The following is a 13,925-nucleotide window of genomic DNA, read 5'->3' as shown; positions in this document are numbered from 1 at the left end:
CCATTAGCAAATTAAATACTGTGTTAAATTATTTCTATACACCTTTCATTTAGTTAAAAAGATGCTCCAAACCATTAAAGTCACAGGATCTATCTTCCTAAAGGGACCAAAATATCCCAGAAACAGATTCTGTGAAGGGAGACAAGCATTCTGCAGCTGGGGAAAAATGAACTGAATCTTCTTTCTAAGGAAAAACAAAAAAAAAAAAAAACAAAAAAAAACAAAAAAAAAAAAAAAAAAAAGGTTAGATTCCAGAGTGAAAGGCACATACCTCCAGGAAACTGCCGATGAGCTGCAATTCCTACAGTCAGGCAGGTCCTACGACTGCAGATTTCAGGCACACAACCTCCCAGAGCAGTGCTTGCCGAGAAGGAGTGGTTTTTGCTTCTCCTCTCCAATGACAAAGGCAAATCAAACTCCACCAGGAAGTGAAAATCCCGTGAGGATGTTGGGCTCCTCCGGCCCTGCAGACGGGACCCAAACCATTTTTCCACCCTCCACCTCCAGCCCTCAGTGCAGGACCGGCAGCTGTAACCATCTCGCCACATAAATTCCCCTGCTCGGCTCCTCTCTGTGCTGATGATCCATGGGACGGACACCCGCTGCCTTTTGCTAATGACACAGAGCGAGCTCGGCTACACGCACTGGTTTACTTCTACAAGTCTGCGGAAGAAGGGAGGTCTGGAAATACCAGGAGCACTGAGCCCCGTGGCTGTGAAGGAGTTAAGATTAATGATTAACTTCCCCCATATCCTCCCCCTTCCTGACTTGAGCAAACAGGCAGAGCCGAGGAACGAGAAGCGGAGGGAGGAGAAAAAGGCTGGAGAGGAATCAGTCGGTTACTCAAACTAAACTCCAACTTTACAACTGATACCGAAGCAGCTGCACGAAGGCACCACCCCAACCCGGCGGGACAGGAAAGGCGCTCACACACCGGTTTCCCGATGCCAAAGGACCTCTCCTTGTGCCTGCTCGCCCCCAAGTCCTACAAATCCGTGTCCTCCCCTCCCTGCGCCCCAGCCGCTCCAAGCTCACAGCCACAACAGACAGGGCTTCCCCATTCACGTCCCTCCCCGTTGCTGTTCCCGGATCCAATCCCATCAGCAACCACACTTCCCTGAAACTGATGAAATGGGATATTGCGCCTGTTTAAAGGGTCCAACACCAGCAGCAGAACGTCCCCGGCGAAGGCAGGGTGAGAGTGGCAGTGGCACTGTCCCACCTCACGGACATCACCCTGCCAGAGAGAAGCGACTCGCCAATCCACAGGCACGGGCTGCAGGTCACTCCCTTGGAGGTCACCCCAAGGAGTTCTGCAGTCCAGAGTGTGACTTGAGGCAATTATTCAAAACCCAACCAAAAAATTAACCAAAGGGATTAACATTTTGTTTTGCATGAAGCACTTCATCCCAAGAGGTCCCAAAACACGGTGCATTCATTTAGGATTTGTGCAACTACCAGAAGACAATGTAAGATAAGAGATGAGGGGGAAGAAGGGAGATTTATTAATCGAAAAAGATGCATTGCTCTCTCTTTTACAAAAGGGCCCAGCATCTGTAACCTGATGAACTGTGACAGGGATGCTGTCCCTTGTGCAGTGCTGCACTTCTCATCACAGCTCTGAGTTCACTACAGTGGCCGCTCCTTAAATGGACTATTAAATGCTTAAATAGAAATATTAAAGTCTCGATCGATTTACTGGGTAATGAAGTGTTCCTGCCCAAGGTGACCCCTGAGGGACAGTGCTGCAGGAGGTGTGAATCAGCCAGTTAGTCCCCACAACCCGTAGGAAGCAGCTGACTGGGTCACCTCAAGGCAGTGAACTCGGGCCAGTGCCCACGGGCACCATCCATCAGAGGGCACCACCAACACCCTCACAGGGATAGAGCGACGAAACCCACGGCAGTGCCCAGCTTGGCAGTGCCTTCACCTCACCTGTTCAGCCCCGCAAGAGCCGGGAACCTGCCCCTGTTTTAGGCACACAAACTCGGCGGTGCCACGTGTGCTACACCTCCCCACCGAGACGCGCATCTTCACAGCAGCTACCGCCCAGTACTCCGGAAACAACCACACACACTGACCTCACCACAGCCTTACCGCTGCCCCAAATACCCTCTGGAACACTACAGACACAGCTCTAGGACGCAGAACCTCCCAAGGATAAAGACCACAAATTTAGTTATCTCTAGAGAATAGATTTAACCATTTTGTAGCAGTAAAGTAAACCACAGTTATAATGGACCTTCAACCAATTGCTCCTCTGCAGAATCACCCCTCTCTCCACTTTTCACCACTACAAAAAGCCACTAACACAACCCACAGACAAAATGTCAACTCACAGACATGTGCATGGAGCAGAATCACTCCAGTTTCCAAAGATTCGGTAGGGCTCAGCTATGCATGGGCTGTGCATAGAGAAATCTGTATTTTCCACTCCATTAGCAGGGTGCTGCTCAGGAGGGTGCAAAAGGGATACCTGCTAAAACACCAACGTGGACACTCCTGCTTATCATGGCTACTCTGGAGCGATCACACAGCCAACAAAACCCTAACCTCGCTGTCCACTGCAGCACAGAGCACCTCAGCATGTACATGGCTGGTCCCCCACAGGCTCAGGTAACCTGGCCTGGCCCACCCACCTGGTAAAGCTGTGTAAAAACATGAAACAGAAGGACAGAGTCTTCCTCCCCTCCACTGGGCAGCCCAAAAATTACATATTCTATTGAAATCATATTCAGGCCTGAGGGCTACTCATATTGAAATCATATTCAGGCCTGAGGGCTACTCAAACCACATCCTCCCCAGTATGGGAGGACATTGGTGTTTGCATTCAGGTGGGTTTTCTACACAGGTTTTCCTGTGGAGGAGGGGCAGTTAAAGAATGATACCACATTTGACACCTTTACCATTATCAAGCGCTCCGAGACACCTGGAGGTCCAGGGACATTAGTCTGCTCCTCTGTCCCTTTCCTCACTTTTGCCAAAAATCATTATTGACTATGAGGTCCTTGGGATTCTGGTCTACAAATCCCCCACACCACTCTGCACATATGTTAGATATGTATAAGGAGCCCTTTAATACCAACTGCATTGCTTCAAGGTAATTCCCAGCAAAAGCCAAAGCTCTGCTGGTCATTTCAACAGCTCAGGTCAAGAACTCTCAGGCTGACATCCAACGAATTGAACCACTCAGAAAGTATCCCTTCTACCACCAAAGTAGCAAGATGGAAGAGCGCGGCAAATCTTTAGGCTAAGCCTCATTTACCAGTTCAAGCTGCATTGAAAAGAGCAAGTTCTATACTGCACATTCCTGTGCTATCTCCCCAGCCCACACCTCTGTGGGCCGAGGAACAGCTCACACATTCCAAGGGGTTCAAGGCAGGCTCCTTCACCATTGCTTCGTGTCAGCACTCGCTGGCCTGCAGATGCAGCATCCTGCAGCAGGAACAGTGTCTGTGCAGCCAGGGGCACATTCTTCAGCTTCCCAAGAGGCCAGGTCTGTCTGACAAAGAGCAGTTAACACCAGCCTAGGGATTACAGCACTGCTCTGGTCTGGAACAGCAATGGGTAACACCGGGGCCCCTTCGTACTAATGCATACATCAACACCCCTTTCTAGCAATCTGAGCTGTACTCAGCCCCCTTAAATAGGTAGAGTGAATTTACTAAAAAGAAAAGTATATATAAATATATATTTAGAGGTATCTTCCCATGGATATCAAAGCATCAAAGTTTGTTCACTTCCCCTTTCCTGTGTATCTCAAAAATGCTCTTGGATTAAGGTGACACAGTGAAGCAGAACACATCATGGACTAGTTCTGGAAAAACTGTCATGACAAGACATCGACAAATTCACATTTGCCAACTTACATCAAGCAGCTTTTCAATGCTAATTTTTCCTCAAGCAGTAAATAATTTCCCACTATTCATAAGCAGTTTAGAATTTATCTTTTTCTTCCTTTTTTTAAAGTGAGGCAATTTAGAGAAATCTAAATTTGCTTTCCCCTGGAGAAAAGATTTCCATATGCAGTTCATCTCTCTCAACAACTGAGGATTATTAAGCTGTGCTGACACAGCAAATCACAGCATTATCAATATAGTGAGTAGATCAAAAGGATGGTGGTCAATTTTCTTCCACATCTCATCTACTGCTGGGGAGGAAATGGATGCATAACTGAAGCAAGATACTTCAAATGCCTCATATATCCGCCTTTCATTTTCAACAGCTAAAAGCCACATCTGCACATGTATCAAACCACACGTTGCCTGTAGCTTGGCTTCTTGCATGGGACATCTGGAAATAGAGTAGCACTGGAGACAGGATTTCTCATCCAGCCACCACACAGAGCAAATGCATTCAGCCACAGAGTCCCATCTCCCCCAGCATCTCTGGTGCCACACATCCCTGACAGCCTAGACACAGAACACTGAGGAATGAGGATGAGGTGTCTGAGCACAAGCTACAGTACTTCCTCTACTGCAGCTGCACAGAACAGGCATCTTCACCTATCTGCACCCTATTTTCCCCCCTGCCTCTACTTACCGAAATAAATAGAACTGCTACAAGTTTTCCTAGTTTAGGCAGCAGAAGATTCCTAGAGGACTGGCAAATAGAAATAAAAATCAAGATACCCGTAAGGGCAGCCCTAAATGAGGACATGGACTTTACATGCTAATCCTATCTCACTCTGCGTAAGATGAATTGCAGACCTCTCATTTGTAGAATCACACACCATTCTCCAGCCCTTTTTTCTTAATACCTGCAAGATGCTGAACTCAAATCCTTGATTTTTGCTGTCCCCTAAGAGAATGAGGGGAAGTGAATTGCATCTCCAGAACCAAAGTTCGAGCTTGCAGCCTCATCTGAGCCACCTCTTTGCAAAATCCCTGAATGAAAACTTTTTAAATCTCATTAGGTTCAAATAAGTCTTCTTCCCCCCACCTCCAGGAGTAAATGCAGCTCCAGCTCACATATAGGGAGACAGCTCAAGGCAGAAACCCAATCCCTGGCACGACAGTTTTACATTGTGAGTAACTGCAGAGGAATGGGAAGCCTGGGTATATTTATCCTATTAAATAGCCTTTCAAAAGAAATATTTGCAGTGCTCTACAAGACCTGCATCAAGACAACTTGCTGGAGCCTTGCTGTAGGGACTTCTCATTGCCCTGGAGTTTGACAGCAGAATGTGTGGGGAGCCCCAAACACTGATGGCAGGAATTCCCATTTTGATTTTTCTCAGCAAAATGGAAGAGCCTTATCAGAAATAGGAAAATCATGAACAGGTAAAGGCAGGCACTGACTTCCAGGTAAAAGACATTTATTAACAGGTTCTTAAGGCATTATATTCTAATCAATGCTTTTAAATGCAAAAAGATCAGAGACTACAAAAGCAATAAAATACAAAGGCTACATGCAAAATGAGACCTTAAAAACTCGAAGTGCAATTAGAAGCTCTTAAAATCCTTAAGTTCTCCAGTTCACATATACAGAAAGCACGTAAAATAGTTTGGCTTACTGTGTAAAACATTTTGAGGAGATGACATTTAAAAGTTTTCCAAAATTTAACCAATATGTCAAGAAGGTGGTTAGAACACAGGACACATAAAAGTTCTCAGCTTTCTTGTGAAGCAGGGGCAGATTGTTATTTAAGATACACAAAAAATCAAGGCACAAAAGGTAGGTCATTTTCCAGACCTAACAACTGCTGGAGTATCAGTACAGAGCAGCCACTGGGATTTTTACTTCATGTTGCCCAGATCTGCCTAAAGGAAGTTCAGATTGCATGGTCAGTAAAATCACTCAGCTCTTTCTTTGATGTACTGATGTTTAAAGCCTTGTGCTTTCTCATTATCAAGTCATGCCTTGTGTCACTGCTTAACAAAAAAATGTCCAAACTAATATCAGTATGTCGTATGGTAAATTACAGTAAAGACAATATCCATTAAAATTTTAAAGCTTCTCTGTACCTTCAGACCAAAACTGCCCCTTAAAATTAGCAAAACTTTGCATTTGTGGCACCGATTTACAAATTCATGTGGGTCCTCCTGAAAAGCTCAACAGCAAAGGCAGCCACCCAGCAGCAGTTATGCCTGGCTACCTGTTGGGGAAGATGAAACGGGAAAGCCTTATAAATATGATTGCCTGACAAAAGATTTTGGGAATATGAAAACTACAGGCGACATCGAAATGAAAGCCACTTTTGAAATACCAAATCTTAGTTACTGAACAACTGGAAAACAATGGTATGGCCGACTGAAGGTAATCCCCTCTTGATGGAACAATACCCTCTGCTTGCAGGCAGGTCCAAGGGTCAGAGTAGACCCTACTAGCTCAGCAGAAGGGGTCCAAAGAGTAGTTTTTAGAAGTTAAGATGTAACACTCTATGGTAATATAAGAACTCTTATAGGCTGTATGTAAATGCTATAGGATTTGTATCTTGTATTAGATTGGTTAGTGACAATTAGAATATTCAGTACAGAAGATGATTTATTGTATTGTAACCAGGACTTCAGACACTCTTGCTCTTACTCCTTCTTCTTCACTCTCTTTGCTCTTACACTCTCTCTCTCTCTTACCCGCTTACTCTCTTGCTCTCTTGGGCCTGCTCCGAGCTGAGTCTGGCAGCTCTGAGCAGTGCCCCTGTACCCACGCCCTTTGCAATAAACTGCCTGTGTCCCAAGATCAGACTATAGAGATCTCTCGTCTCCGTCACCGACCGTCCCGACCGAACCCGTTAGTAACCTACACTACCCCAGGCTGCAGAGACAAACTGAGCAGGTATTCATCCTGTGACAGACAGAACTGCTGTCAGAATCAGGTGGTGGCAGCCACCATGAATCCTTTCTGTGCCATAACCGGAGTACTGACAGCCAAACCAGTGAGCCTTGCCCAGTACAGCAGCCCATGCACCCAGCTCTGACCACTATCAGCAAATGTCTAAACAAAGACAAGACACTGCAATGTGAGATGTGGTCTCACATGAGCAGCTGCAGCAATGACTGTGACTTCCTTTCCCAACCATTGAGACCCAAGCTGGAGAGCTTATTCCAGAGCTTGTGGCCAACTCACTGGTCACAACTAACATGCACTACTACCACCCCAAGCCTGAAATTGTAGAAGAGTGTGCAAATACAGCCTGTGTAAAGCACTTTCAGGAACTGTTTATCAGTAACTACTCCCTGCACATTTGGGGATGAACTGCAAACCCCTGGAGTGCTCTGGCTGTAGTTCCAGCAGAGCTGACAGCATCATGCAGTGCCAGTGTAAGGGAAGGGCCCAGGGCCCCTTCCCCAGCATGCAAACCCATGCTGTTCCTGGAACTTGCCCTGCTGATCACCAGACACATTCTAAACTAATTCAATTTACTAATTCAACAGAAGTTTGTTGAAGTGTTGGTTTGGTTTTTGCAGATGAACTCATTCGGTTTCTTGGAAGCACAACTCCAACCACTCTGACTTAAGCAGCTCTTTAGAATATGTATTAAAAAGACCAATGCCAGAATTGAGCCCTTGTTCAAGTGAATAAAGCGAATAAAACTTCTGCTTTAAATGGGAAATGCTCTACTTCCACCTTCAAAACTCAGGCCAGAACACAAATTGTAAATCCAGCCCATCTTGCCATTAGTTGAAAGAAATCACCTACCCTCCTGTCAGATTCCCATAATTCATCTGCAGCTCAGATGCACACCAGAAAAAAAGGCAGCCTGAAAAGATGCAATCAGCAGACAGCTCAAACTGAAGTGCTCTTAATTCTGGAGACATCCCTCACCATTACCTGCCGCTTCCACCTGAGCCTACGCTGACACTTTATTTGGCTTTCCACCCCCAGAACTGTGTGACAGCTCAGTCCCTAGGGCTGCACACGCTATGTATCCACTGGTGCTCTCATTTGTGCTGCTGAGCTTAAGAGTAAGCTTTTGACAGAGACTACTGACCATACACCTGAAGATAAGCCAACTCTGTATGCTACAAAAACCCAACAGAAGCCATCATGTGAACTCAGACCTTCCACCTGATCCCTCTGATGGGCAGGAGGGCTATTTGTGCGTGCATGTGTGTGTGCTGAAAAACCATTAACATCACCGCTAGATCCTTCCTGGAAGTGCCCACACCACTTCCTTGCAAATGAATACATTTCTGTGACGCCCAGACCTGCACGCTCAGCAGTGGTGCATTTGTCTGCATGGTCAGGGTGCTGGAGTGCCGGGCAGCATCACGTGGAGTCAGCAGGTTCCTGTGCAGCCCAGCAGCTGCACGGCTCTCAAGGGCACGACGACACTGTAGGAAAACCAGCTGACCAGTTTGCAGCTTTACACCAGCAGTCCCTGGGAATCACAGCCCCACTCCTTGAGAGAGCACCTCAGAGCCTCCTCTTGTCATCTTGGATGCAACAGGCTGGGAAATCCTTCGGCTGGCTCCGTTCACATCACTGAGCTGGCAGGTAAACTAATCTTAACTAGATCCACAGGGCATGGCATCACCAACTCAGCGTGCTGGCTGAAAGACACTGCAAGTGCTTTAAAGATTGAGTCATCACAGTTTCCTGGATGAAACAATACAAATCCACAGCACTCCCTGCCCTACAGTCCAAGTTGTGTGAAGAAACCACAAATGATTTTCCTGTAGGACTAGAATTTTTCCACTTAGCTCTCTGAACACTAAACTAGACTCCAGCTCAAAATGGGTGAGAGAAACGAACCACCACCTACAAAAGAGAAACATGTAGTTATTCTGGCTTTCTCCAATTTCCTTATCAAAGCTTCCATCCCCTTTCCACTGTCTCAGAACAGTTCATTAGATGGCTGAGATAAAGGCAGCCTCACAAGGTACGTAACTGCTTTCACAGAGATAAATATTCCTCAATATGTTGCAAGTGTGCTGAGCATCCTTACACTGAAAACGATTTGCACTTTAAGTCCCTTCTCCTGTCAGAAGGGATGTACCTGATGTTCCAGAGAAACAAAAAATATGGTTTGAGTAAGTTTTTTCGGTTTTCAGACAAAAAGCTGCTAAAACCAAATGTAGCCTTTTGAAGTTCTTCAAATTAACCTCAGCTGTCCACTCCACTGCCTTGGTTATCATATTCAAAAGCTGGCAACAGAAATACCAAGAAGAACAAACTCTTACTGGCACTGAAGATCTAAGGACAGCACAGAGGAAAGCAAGGCCATACAAAGCCAGCAAGGTTGGCTGTTGTACTCTTCACCTATTGCCTCCAAGAGGAGCACTCGAACTAAGCAGCAGCACTGTGACAGCTACTTTAAGAGGCTGTTCCCTCTCAAAGGTGTGTCCTCCCGTTTATTTCTCATTTCCAGAAATGCTGGATCAGGGGGAGGGAAGGATTATTTCCTGCCACATACAGCATCATCTTTTTTATAGCATGGCTTTCTCCACACTTGAAGTGAAAAGAGACATCTTATATTTACATCCCTCTGTTTATAGACCTGAGCAGCAAACAGCTCATGCCAAGTAAAAACACCCTATGCTAAGACTAGCTGCCTAAATCTGAATTCATGTTCCAGCTTACTAAACAAATACATGTTTTCAGTTTCACAGCTACCAAAGGCTCCTGAGAATGCCAGATCCAGCTACACAAGCCTTGAATGCTTCAGAGATTCATGGCTCTGTGAAGCTAAAACAGAAAATAATCCCTTGTGTGGTTCCTTTCTACCTAGATTCATTGGACTGTCAGACTCCTGAATAACAGGAAACCATTTCCAAAACTGTTATAAGCGCAGTCAAAAAATTCTTTCACTGCTCTATGAACAATCTTCAGGAGAATGAGGAAAAGTTTGTCAAGGCTTTGCACGTCACAGCTGCAGCACATCCTGTGACACAGCGCGTGCAAAAGCTGAACCGACCTCAACAGTTGCACAATGCTGCAGAGCACAAAGCTGGGTTCTGCTTCACTGGACAGAGAAGTTGGAGATTGCACAAGTATCACAAGATGATACGTAAAATGCTTCCCGCAGATGTAACCAGCCTTACCCAGTACTCCAGCTCCGGACCTCCAGGGATTCAGACCCCTATGATTTATGCACCACTGTCCTCAGATGATTATCCCACCCACAAGTTACAGCACTTACCACACAGAAGCCTTTTTCAGTCACAGCTTCACACCCTAAACCTGAATCTCCACGTATTCCATTCCAGATAGAACTGGCTGTGGCCTGCAGCAACTGCAGGCAGTAAAGTCTGCAGGCAGTAAAGTCTGCAGCCACTGCACCTGAATCCCAACGGGGCTCACAAATCAGAATCCTCACTTCCTTGACAGCACAAAAGAAATGTACCTTTCAGAAATGGAGAACTGAGACGCAGCCCTTAACAGCGTAACATAACATGGCAAGTCCACATTATATCAGAATAGAAAGCAAATCTGACTCTCAGGCCTGTACTAAAAATATTTAGGTTGGAATTTCTCAGCCTGCAGTCTGCTATGAGCTCCACTGGCCACCAAGTCTTTTGTCAGAATCCTCTCCTTTTGGAAGCAAATTGACTGGTGTTCAACAGGCAGTTATAGCTAGCCCTGTAAAAGATCACAAGGAACAACTATCTGCACAAATTAGAGAGTCTCCCCGTGTGTCAGCTATGAAATTGGAAACAGCTTTGGGCTCCCAGGAGGGTAAGTACAACCTCTGACAGTCTTCTCCTGGAGTGGCTCTTCTTATGCAAGATCTATTTCTGATCTCTGCCTGACAGCAAACACATCCTCAGGCATTTCCAGGAAGTCCCAGACAAAGGCAATAGTAAATGGCCAATCCTGATCCAACTATCTCTGGGAGGGAGGTGAGTTGGCTCAGGCTAAAGCAAGGGACATTGCTCTGTACAAACAGGAATGAAATGGCATCCTGTCCAGTTTGGTGGGAGGAACAGACTGGAGTGAGTGTAAACATTTTACACAAACAACTGAACAGTTAACACCTCAGTACTGATCTGGGCTGGATTTTAGCCAACATTCTTGATGGGAAAAAAAAAATTTAATAAACTCAAAACCACTAGTAACCAATACACTGTCTTTTTTAGCCCTTTATTTATCTTTATGCATGCAAAATATTAAGTTAACCCTTCTCATGCACATCATAAGAATTTTAATTTGCTGCTGGCTTCCCTCTGAAAGTCTCTAGAAGTCCAACAGGATCTGCTCTCCTCTGCCAAAACAAAACAAAAAAAAATTTCATGAACACCAAACAAGCAGCCACTGAACTGACCCCTCACAGAAAATTTCCAAGGCCAAGGCCTCTGGACAAAATACCAACTCCCTTGTATTCCTACAGGAAGAGGGGCTCAGCCAAGCCAGCTATCTGAGGAACCAGACCCTTCCTGCTACACCAGCGAGCAGCTACTCCACAAGCACTAGGTCAAAACATAGCGCTGCCATTCTACAAACATCTGACAAATCTGGTACAAAGGAGATGTCCACTAGACAAAGAGCCCGAGGATGGGAATAGAACCAGCAGGAAACAAGACACTGTGGATTTTAAACCACAGCTCTGGTAAAGGGCATAAACAGAAGCTCAAGGCTTGAGTGCAGAGGTGTGTAGTACTCCAGCTACAACAAGCAACCCTCCACATGCCCACTGAAAAGAGGATAGACAAGGGCATTTTTTAAGCCCTGCATTGGTATTTGGTTGAGATTTATGTAACTGAAAGTTGTCATAAACAGCATTGAGATTACAACACATGCTGATCCAGGACTGTATCACTCTTCCAAGCAGCTTCTAAGCAGTAGCTTAGTGTGAAATCAAGAGTGGCAAATCACAACATTGTTAACATACAGCAGTGGTCTCCAAATCTCTGGGCAACAGCAATCGTGTGCATCCTCAGGTGGAAATGACAAGTGCATGGGTTTGACCTCTCAAGGGGACCCCTCACAACAGCTGTAGAGCACTTGTCAACTTGGAGATCATAATTTGGTAACTGCTGATTCTAACTCATCTAGGGAAGGAAAACATGTTGCATCAGACTTTACAGTGCAACAGAGCACAGGAGTTCCACTGGACAGTGAGCACCTTGGAGTGAAGGATACAGTTTCATAAGATGCAGAAAGGCAAATTAACAGCTCACCACTGCCAAAAATGGAGAGGTTTTACTCCCTCTTCCAGACATATGCAGCTGCCACTTACTTGTGCAGGCTCTGGCTCTCACAAGTCCCCTCTGTGAACCAATCCAACAGAACATCCACCCAGTCAAAAAAAGCTGTCTTCTTTTGGGTCAGGAAAGAGATGAGCACAGCAGTCAGCAAGAAGGGCTATGTCCAAACAGTCAGAGAGCACAGAAGGAGAAAGGACAAGTAAAAGTAAAGCCATCTTCCTCTTCAGGAGCAACAAGCCCTTGTATTGACTCAACCACCAGCAGGACCACCACCTCAGACACCCCAGCAGCACACAGGTAACCACACTCAATAACAACACTGCTGAAGATCCCTGTGATCCTCTCCATCTGCATATGTAAAAATGGATTTGGACACAGTTGCAGACAAAATACCATCAGAGCCTGCACATTCCAAGTTAATTATCTACCTTTTTAGAAGTAACAGAAACAGGAAAGCATGTGGACCCTATAACCAATAAAGGGAAGAGTAGGATTTGCATGGTTATGCAATAATAGACATGGAACTTGAGGGGGAAAAAAATAGCATCTTTTAAGCTGTGGGAATCCTATCCAAGCAGCATAAACAGATCTGAAGATAGACCCATTCAGGCAAAGTGCCAGTTACAAAATTTGAGACACACATAAAGATGATTAAATAAATGACTGAAATACTAGTGTAAATTCTGAATTCATTAAAAGCATTAGAAGCACAAATTCTGCCAATGAAATGTAGAGTATCCTGGTTACCAGCAAAAGAAGGATTCCAGTAATAATGAATGGGCACACTAAAGAGATTCTGTAATCATATCCATATTTAGTACAGTCTTATTGAGGCATTCCTATCCTGAAGGCTCTTAAATGGGATATCAGAATGCAAACTTGACAGATTTTGTCCTTGAAAAGCATTCATTAGCTTCAGCAACTTCCCATTCAGTAAGAAAAAAGCATATCTCCAGAGAGCATAAATGCAAAGAACATTCAGCAAATGCAAATCTAGCCTTAAAAAACCAAGGTATCTCAAATTGTAAAAGCCTGTGTCAATAAGGAGATACAAAGTCCCAGGTAATCTCACCCAGATAAAAAGTTAGTATATTGAGACATAAAGACTTGCTGGCTTCACCTGCCAACCACTCTGAAGTGAGTTGTTTCCCTTTTTTTAAAATGGGAACTTGTGTCAAATGTCATACGTGGTTTAACTGGCTTGTTAAAAATCTAATTACTGAGGAAGTACTTTTAAAATGGTGGATGTTTCTTTTAAGAAGTTTTCATTTCTGCAAGGGTTCTCTGCAACAGGGTGGGAGTAGTCTTGGAAGCAACACTGAACTCTTTGTAAGCCAAAAAGCGTAAGTCATCACCAACAACTGACAAAGCGCTGCCAAAAGCACAACGTAAATTCACAGAACAGGGCAAGGGGAAATGACAACAAAATATTTCACATTTTTCAGTCGTGTGGATCTTGGTACTACTTATAACTATAATAGGTAGAAAGCTTTAAAATAAAGCTTTCAGTCTGATGAGCACTGCACTGTAACTTAAAATAACCCAAGTAATCATAGATACTGGACAAGCAACAGCTTTGAAAGAAAACAGAGTACAAGGGGCCAAGAAGCACATGGTTAAAAATCTAGTTAAAGCAGCTTCTTTTCACTTTAAAAGCAGCTTCTGGGAATGTAAGGTGGACAGTGTTTCAGAAATGAATGTGGGAACTGGTCTCCCGGTCCACTTTGGGATATGTGGGTGGCAATTTGATGGAGACTGCTGATGGCTCTACAGCTGCAGAGCTCTGACTTAGGTGGTTTTTTTTTTAGTATTGGCACAAGAATGTGGCTCAAGAGT

The 13,925-nt window shown here is 44.9% G+C and overlaps 1 protein-coding gene across 4 annotated transcripts in view; it reads right to left on the bottom strand.

Annotated features, from left to right (window-relative positions):
- Window positions 1–13,925, bottom strand: part of PXN (paxillin) — a 46,922-nt gene that overhangs the window by 22,914 nt on the left and 10,083 nt on the right. Inside the window, exon 1 of one of the 4 annotated variants that reach the window (XM_010398058.4) lies at window positions 272–6,151. The exons of the other annotated variants lie outside the window; for them this stretch is intronic. Coding sequence (XP_010396360.1) covers window positions 272–548 — 277 coding nt within the window. The 5' untranslated portion in view covers window positions 549–6,151. Of the gene's footprint in view, window positions 1–271; window positions 6,152–13,925 lie in introns of those variants that run through there. 4 annotated transcript variants of the gene reach the window in all.

Source organism: Corvus cornix, chromosome 15 (assembly GCF_000738735.6).
Source record: "Corvus cornix cornix isolate S_Up_H32 chromosome 15, ASM73873v5, whole genome shotgun sequence".
Taxonomy (NCBI): Eukaryota; Metazoa; Chordata; class Aves; order Passeriformes; family Corvidae; genus Corvus; species Corvus cornix.
Note: the sequence above shows the minus strand (reverse complement) of the source record. Positions and strands in the feature narration are given on the sequence as shown.